Source organism: Tachypleus tridentatus, chromosome 7 (genome assembly GCF_004210375.1).
Source record: "Tachypleus tridentatus isolate NWPU-2018 chromosome 7, ASM421037v1, whole genome shotgun sequence".
NCBI classification, from domain to species: Eukaryota; Metazoa; Arthropoda; class Merostomata; order Xiphosura; family Limulidae; genus Tachypleus; species Tachypleus tridentatus.
The window spans coordinates 142,562,698-142,571,741 of record NC_134831.1 but is presented as its reverse complement, the minus strand read 5'-3'; the positions used below and the strand labels follow the sequence as shown (position 1 = coordinate 142,571,741).

The window sequence follows — 9,044 nt, the reverse complement described above, 5'->3', positions numbered from 1 at the left end:
GAAAAAAATAACTCAGTGAGAAAAAATAATATATTGTTTAAACGCTTAACAATTATCGTGACCTCCTGATGAGAACAATGAAAAATGACATTCATGGAGCATCGTTTTATAGGTCTGTTATTGCTGATGAGTTCATATGGTTAGAAAAGAGCTTTTAAAAATAATTTATTAATGCTGTTTTGTTTTAATTTATTTAATAGGAAGGTCAAAACATATATTATCTTCAAGAGTTCAAATATCATGAGAGCACTTGCCTTTAAAACAATAAATTTGAGCTTTCTGGATTTGACATTAACGCTAAAAGCAAGACACCCTAAAAGTAAAATTTTATTGAATAATTTTATTAATATTAATAAAAGTTTTAAAATTATATGTCTGAAATTAGATAATGATGTTATTTTTTCAATATATTGTGTATTTTATTTTTTCAACCTTGTGTGACACGCAACTTTAAGGATCAGGACAACGAGTAGGCATGGCCAGGTGGTTAATGCGACTCGTAATTCGATGGTCGCGGGTTTAAATCCTCCGTCACAACACCCGTGGGGTGTTATAATATAACGGTCAATGAGTAGCCCAAGAATTGGCGGTGGGTGGTGATGACTAGCTGCCTCCCTCTAGTCTTACACTGTTAAATTAGGAACGGTTAGCGTAGATACCCCTAGAGTGGCGTTGCGCGAATTTCGATAGCAATAAGTAGGATGAAGTAATTGCGGGTGATAAAATTACAAGTGATAGTCATGTGATTATGTACTTTCATCATGGATGCAAGATGAAACAAAAGAGAATCACGGATTATAAGTTTTAACTGTTTGTTAACCCTATATTTTGAAGAAGTAGAATAACGGGGATTATCATGATCGCTTTAACAGTGCCTTCACTACCCGTATATAAAGTATGAAGAGCATTAAGAGCTTTTATTCATTTAGGTTGAGAACCTTCCTTCCTTAATCAACATAAGAGGGTAGTATTGAACACGTCTTTACTCAGAAATTAACTCTTTAGTGACATAAAAATAAAAATGGTATACAACTACAACTATGAATTAAGAGTTTGTCAAGGAAAGATATTGGCTTGTTATTTCTATTATAACGAGCTTTCTATGAATATTAAGCCAAACTACACATGTGAATTATAACTAGGCTCTAAGGAAGAGAAAGGTAATTAATAGCAAACACATCATTAAGTTAGAAAACCTTTTAGTTTAATTGGAATGAACGAATAAAAAACAAAATTGAGCAGCATAATAAAAAGCATTATAAAAAAGAAAGTTAACTTATTTGGGCAAATAATGGCAGATACCCAAACATGTTGTAAACAAGTTGCTATCTAATTCATTAGGAACGGAACCTGTGTCAGTTCTCTGAAGCCCTCTTTTGCACAGTGGTGTGTCTCAAATTTCCAAACGCTAGAAACCGGGTTTCGACACCTATGGTATGGTCTTAAACTTTTGACCAACTAGTATTTGGACCAATTTCATAGTTTTCAGACCTACCCTATTAAATGCTAAAAAAAGTTCTTTTTTTATGTCTTCTTATAGCAAAATCACCGAGGGGAATCGAACCCCTGAATTTAGCGTTGTAAATCCGGTGACATACCGCTCTATTTGCGTCGGACTGGGTTTTTGAAGCTCTATTAAAATTAATGGTTGAGTCTAAAAACACAAAATACAAATGTTTTCTTTATGTTCATTATCGTTAACAGACAGCATTGTATATACCTTTATTTTATTTTCCTCTTCGTTCCTAATGTTTTGCTTTCTTTCAGTTTTTTCTGGGAACGTTTCTGGTTTTAAATTTATTACCTCTCTTTATAAATGGCTTTTTGACATTATGAAATTTTATCCTGTTTACTTTTCATTTAATGAATAAAATTCGGAAAACAAATCACAATAACCATATCGACGTTTATCTTATTTGGTTGTGAGGTCGTCTTTACGAGCCATTTCCTTCCATTTCTTATCCGTGACTGGCATGGCTAAGAGGTACAAGCGGTTGAGTCGTCAGCTGAGAATGGCAGGTTCTTTTCCCCGCCACACCAAACACACTCGCCGGTTTTACTCGTGGACGTGTTATAAAGTTACAGTTAATCACACTATTTGTTGATAAAATAGCACCCAAAAGGTTGGCAATAGGTGGTAACGACTAGTTGCCTTTTATCTATTCACACAGTGGTAAATTAGCTTAAGTATTCGTTTTGTAGCTTTGCGCGAAACTCAAAAACAAACAAATATACCAAGTATGCTCGCTCATTTCAAAGTGGAGGTGTTATAATGGTCCAGTGAATTCTACTATTCTTTGGTAAAATAACATTAACAAAATAGCGGGAGGTGTTCAGGAATACTTGCCTTTCTCTATATCTTTTCTCTGCGAAATTAGGGGCGGTTAACGAAGATAGCTTTTGTGTAGCTTTGCGTGGAATTCAAAATGAACCATTTGTTACGATCAATTATGACATTTTCATCTTCATTAATGCAATTTACCGAGTATTTTCTAATCTACATCACAATCTAATGTATTTTCTACATTTTAAATTCTATTCTATGTGAAGTTTACACATTTTATCTCCCACTGAGTAACCTTTACACCCAAATATTAAAACTAATGTTACCAATGTTTTGTACAATATTCCTTTCAATATTGTTTACATCTTTGTTTACCTGTGACTTTAGATACGAACAACATTTCATGCATCTTTTTGCTATCTTTGCTTTTACAGCTTTCTGAATTCTTCTATAACATTGTAATAATATTTATTCATACATTTTTAACCACACGCTATTGTTTATCCAACAATGTTGACGGTTCTGCTGTTTTGAATTTCATGGCAAGAACTACATTCTATGTCTTTAGAGTAAATACTAGAATATGTTTAGAACACTGGAAATATTAATACTATTTTTTTGCTTAAGAGAGAGTCGTCAGCACAGTCAACAAATGTTTATGATTAAAAAATATATTCTATTGTGAAGATTTTTGAAGCAATAACTTCACAGCCTGAGTGCATTACATCATAAGACTTTGCGGTGAGAATGTTCAACCGACAACTTACGACATCATTTGGACATTTTAGTAAGAACTGAGACTTGAAAATAACTTGATTGGATAAGAAAGAAAAAAAGATGGATGCAAGGATTTATTCACATCCATTGCTAATCTTTTAAGTATTATTTAATTCAAGAATATTTCAGTGAATCATGTCAAATATTTGACGACTGGCATGGCCAGATGGTTAAAACACTCGATAATATGAGGTAAATATTCCTTTCGTTATAATAACCTTAGAAACCTATGTATACTGTTTTTGCATAAGGAAAAAGAAATTTTAATGAAACAAATTTTATTGTTTAATCAGTTTTGAGTGAGTAATATTTAAGATGGTATGGATGGTATGGAAGGATCTACCTTACCTATAGTTTAACACTTCAAAGAATATTCCTCGAGTGTTATTCTAGGATATTCAATAAACAAAAATTCTCCAAACCATTCAATTAACTCTGTATGCTCATATTATGCATTGTATCGGTATTTGAAGAAAATTAATACATTCAATAAAAGTTCAGTGAAAAATACTCAAAAACAGACATAATAAAACAACGTTGCTAAAATCGTTATTTTCTCCTAAAACAGACGGAAGTGCACTTACTGCTAAGCTAATCCACGTTGATATTAATAAGAAAGTTATTGAAAATGAACAGAAAAATACAACTGGTACTCAATAACCTGAATAAAAAAAAGAGAGAAAAAGTCGATAACCTTCAACGATGGGCGTGAACTGTATGAAAACGATTTAAGGAACATACTGACATCTAACAAAACAAGTTTAACAAGAGCTCGAAGACACTATAAAAGGACCGAGGAGCAAGCGAACAGTACAATTTTCTTCCAGATCTGAAAACAACAGCACAAACTATGAAATTTCTTGTAAGTGATCATTTAATATTACATGAAGATAAAGCGATTTAGATGAAATCTATGGAGATTTATAAGCGAAAATTTCAACTTGCCAATATCTCTTGTTATTCAAAATTTTTCTCTGTTGTTTCAAATTTTGCTTTTCAGTTGAAATAAAGATGACAATAAATAGTATATACATATGTATTTTATTATTTACTAACATAAGAGAAAAGTAAATTGTTTGGAAACAGTAATTACATATAACTTCAACTTTCCCATTTCAACTAAAATATTAGTCAAACTAAACAGTAACATTTAGTTTTTATTATTTATCAGAATAAGGGAAATGTCAGTATAACCTTTATAAAATATTTATTATCTTAATATCTATTATTTTACGTCTAGATCGTTTTCTCGGTCTTCTGGCCTACACCCATGCTGGTCTGCTAGGCGCTGGTCTTGTTGGTCCAGCTGGTGTTGCACCTGTTGCTGTCCCTCCTGCTGCTGTTGCTCGTGGTGCCGTAGCTCCCGCTGCCGTAGCACCTGTCGCTGCCTTTGACGCAACTGGCGCTGTTGCCGCTGCTCAAGGTTTGGCTGCACGTGGCATTCCGTTGGACGAGCTGCTGCCTCCGTCACACGTATCAACCACGGTGGTGTAGGCTTGGGTCTTGGAGTTGGTGCCCACGGACGTAGGTCTGGGAGGCCTCGGGGCTATTTAGAGGACTGGGATGGTCTGGGAGGACTGGGATATGGATATGGTCTGGGAGGTCTAGGATATGGCTATGGTGTCGGCTTAGGAAAAGCTTTATTACATTAAAGCCTCTGCTTTGACATAAGGTAAAATTTTTTAATGAAACAAAATGTACCTACTTCATAATGTTCGCTTTTTCTCGGCTACGAATTTTATTATGTCATCAGTTTTGAGTGAGTAATATTTAAAAAGTAAAGTGTACATTATTATTTAAGTAAGTCATAAAGTACTTTTTTTATAATCACTAGTGAAACGTTAAGTGTAATAAAATAGTCTTTGTACCTTTGCACTTAAACTCTACAAAAAATTGATCAATAATCATAAAAATCCATATTTTGTTACTAAAATATGTCTTTTATTTTAAATTTCAACATTTTATATCTGCTGTCGTCTACTGAATTTTCGGTGCTGATCCTCTGATCTTTGGGGGTGTAAATTAATTAGTGAATCTATTTCAATAAACATTTGCAACTTAATATTGCTTTCCTTATATTTCTTTTTCCACGACACTATAGCAACAATATAAAGAAAATGATAAAACACGAATTATTGTTTTATGTTATTGTTAGTAGAAGATACTTTTGTTTCCACACAGTATACCCTGTCACAGCTGTTTTAAAAATTACCTTCATGTCGCATTATAGTGTATAGAGTGATTCCTGTAACACTTCTTGTGGCAAATGGTGAACAGCGAGTACAAAGTACGAATATCCCGCAAAACTTGATAGAATAATGTCTCGAAAATTATCTTCACATATTCACTTATTAATATAATTCAAGTATAATTATTTTGTCAGATGGATTTAAGAACACAACATTCATAGATAAATTATATCTGTGACTTTAGATCACAAATAACAAAATCTACATTCTTAAATTAATTACTGCACCAATTATGCTTCACACCAATAAGCATGAGTCCTAAAAAAAGAATTTAAAATAGGTATTATTGGTGTATATAAATCTCATGAAAGAGGAGGAACACTACATGTAACTCTTGGTACGCACAACATTAAATAACAGTAAAGCATTCGTTGGCAGGGTTATTTGAAACAGTATATTTGTACGGAATTTATAAAATACTAAATACAGTTTTGGAATTATTACATTAATATTTTTAAATTAGCCTTTTAAGTAGATGCTTATTTCGTAGAAAGACAGTGATATCATAAGTTAATCCAGAATATAATTTGTAAAAAATTTGATTTCATAGAATTGAAGTTTTACTACAATGTGTATAAGTAATTGTACATGTAATTATAGTAATAATATAAAATAAAATTTTTTAAATTTAGACATCTTCTAACAAGAAGCACCACAACTCATTAATAAATTACACGGTTGGTCTCCTGTACTTCGATATTAAAAAAGTCAAGTTTCAACAATTATGTGGGTGTAATGGAATCAAAACCAACATTCATCCAGCCTGAGATTTTAAACCACTTACAGAATATTCAAGTGTTTTAATGAATACTGAAAATGAATTACGTACTCGTTACTAAACTTAAACACGTTATCGATCACTTAGAAGTTAAGTAAACTCATAACGTCAAAACAATTGTAATAACCCACAATAACATATCATTCCATATTGAGTAAACCATACCACCTAATGCCAAATAGAGAATAAACCACATTTACAGTATGGAGTGGACTTCATTGCAATGCATATACAAATCGACCGACAAAAATAATATCAATTACTGATTAGAGAAACCTACTTGCATAAACTAGAACAACTACTAAACCTTTGTTATGTTCTATAAGCTTTACTTGTAGATCTGGTTATTGCTCTCGGTATCGTTGAAATAATAAATAAGATTTAAATTAAGATTCATAACATTCGAATCACACCTTAAATAAAAATAAACTCTTCTCTTGAGATGGATTGTTAAACAAACTACAATAATAGCAATCCCGTTCGACTAGAAAATTCTCAGTTGTTTCAACGGATTTGTTTATAACTTTTGTGTCGCTATTCGTAGATAATTATAGTTAAAACAGAAATAGCGGCGTTAACGATAGTTCTTAAGTATGGTGATCAGAATGAAAACGAATATCTACTTCCAAAGGTAAGAAGGGATCTCGAACATTTTTCTTATAAGATGTTATTAACTGAGGTGTATAAGCAAGTTATACTAAAGATGAAAAAACATTTTTCACTAAAAATGTTTTCAGTTTACCTTCAAGAAGCTACGTTCTATTTACTATTTTAATTAAATAAGAATGACAACTTACAGTATAAATTCTTTTTTCTTCATTTCTTGCAGTTAAGCACGAAACTGAGCAATGAACTATACTGCGCTGTGCTTAACAAGGGTACTGAAACGAGTTTCTATCATTGTTCATTGCCTAGACATACCGTTATGCCAATGGAGGACAAAATTATTTCCAACATTTCGCAGAATAACATATATTTCATCGTATAGGTTTTCCTAAGCCGAGACCATATAGCCATATCCTCTTCTTCCGAGACCATATCCCAGTCCTCCAAGAACATATCCATATCCTCTTCTTCCGAGACCATATCCCAGTCCTCCCAGACCATAGCCAAATCCGAGGCCTCCCAGACTTAGTCCGTGGGCACCAACTATAAGACCCAAACCTAAACCACCGTGGTGGATACGGGTGACGGAGGCAGCAGCTCGTCCAACGGAAATGCCACGTGCATCCAAACCTTGAGCAGCGGCAACAGCTCCAGTTGCATGAAAGGCAGCGGCAGGTGCTACGGCAACACGAGCAACAGCAGCGGGAGCGACAGCAACAGGAGCAACACCACCTGGACGAACAAGACCAGCGCCTAGCAGACCAGCATTGGTGTAGGCCAGAAGACCGAGAAAAACGATCTAGACGTAAAATTATAGATATTAAGATAATAAATATTTTATCAAGGTTATACTGACATTCCTCATATTCTGATAAATAATAAAAACTAAATGTTACTGTTTAGTTTGACTAATACTTTAGTTGAAATAGGAAAGTTGAAGTTATATATAGTTACTGTTTCCAAACAATTTACTTTCCTCTTATGTTAGTAAATAATAAGATACATATGTATATACTATTTATTGTCATCTTTATTTCAACTGAAAAGCAAAATTTGAAACAACAGAGAAAATTTTGAATAACAAGAGATATTGGTAAGTTGAAAATTTCGCTTATAAATCTCCGTAGATTTCATCTAATTAGCTTAATCCCAATGTAATATTAAATGATCACTTACAAGAAATTTCATGGTTTGTGCTACTGTTTTCTGATCTGGAAGAAAACTGTACTCTTCACTTGCTTCTCGGTCCTTTTATAGTGTCTTCGAGCTCTTGTTAAACTTGTTCTGTTAAATATCAGAATGTTCTTTAAATCGTTTTCATAGTTCACGCCCATCGTTGAAGAATATCGACTTTTTTCTCTCTTGTTTTATTCAGGTTATTGAGTACCAGTTGTATTTTTGTGTTAATTTTCAATAACTTTCTTATTAATATCAAAGTGGATTAGCTTAATAGTAAGTGCACCTTAGTTTGCTTCACGAAAAAATAACGATTTTAGCAATGTTGTTTTATCATGTCCGTTTCTAAGTATCTTTCACTGAACTTTTATTGAATGTTTTATTTTTCCTTCAAATACCGATACAATGCATAATATGAGCATACAGAGTTAATTGAATGGTTTGGAGAATTTTTGTTTATTGAATGTCGTAGAATAATACTCGAGGAATATTCTTTGAAGTGTTAAACTAGAGGGAAGGTAGATCCTTCCATACCATCCATTGCCATTCTTTGGGTTACTCTTTCCCAAATAACAATGGGACTGACTGTCATTTTATAATACTATAACATATGTGATGGACTTTGAATCTGTTCATTGCGAGGCAAGCGCTCTTATCACATGTTTAGGTTTCAAAGTAGACAAGAACTAACTCGTAAAGAAGATATAAACTTGTTATTTTAATTTCGTGCCTATCCTCTTTCTTTTTTTCTGTGAACGTTTCTGGTTTAACTTTACTACCTTTATTTTTATAAATTGCTATTTTACTTAATCAATTTTATCCTTTTACTTAATGAATACAATTGGGAAAACAAATCACCATAATCATGTCAACGTTTGTCTTATCTGATATCGAGGTCCTCTTTACGTTTGTCTTTGTTTTTAAACTTCGCACAAAGCTACTCGACAGCTATCTTTGCTAGCCGTTCCTAATTTAGCAGTGTAAGACTAGAGAGAAGGCAGCTAGTCATCACTACTCCCACCGCCAATTCTTAAGCTACTCTTTTGCCAACGAATAGTGGAATTAACCGTCACGTTATAACGCCCACACGGCTGGGAGGGCGAGTATGTTTGACACGACTCGGGCGCGAACCCTCGTCCCTCAGATTACGAAGCGTACGCTTTAACGCGCTATG

General features: G+C 33.4%; 1 protein-coding gene across 1 annotated transcript; it reads right to left on the bottom strand.

The window, feature by feature from the left end:
- Window positions 1-7,082: 7,082 nt before the first annotated feature.
- On the bottom strand, window positions 7,083-7,895 carry LOC143257824 (uncharacterized). The gene is made up of 2 exons (XM_076516852.1): window positions 7,871-7,895; window positions 7,083-7,493 (listed from the first exon to the last, which is right to left on the bottom strand). Exons 1-2 carry the CDS (start codon window positions 7,880-7,882, stop codon window positions 7,083-7,085), a joined length of 423 nt encoding a protein of 140 aa, XP_076372967.1. The 5' UTR covers window positions 7,883-7,895.
- Window positions 7,896-9,044: the final 1,149 nt, after the last annotated feature.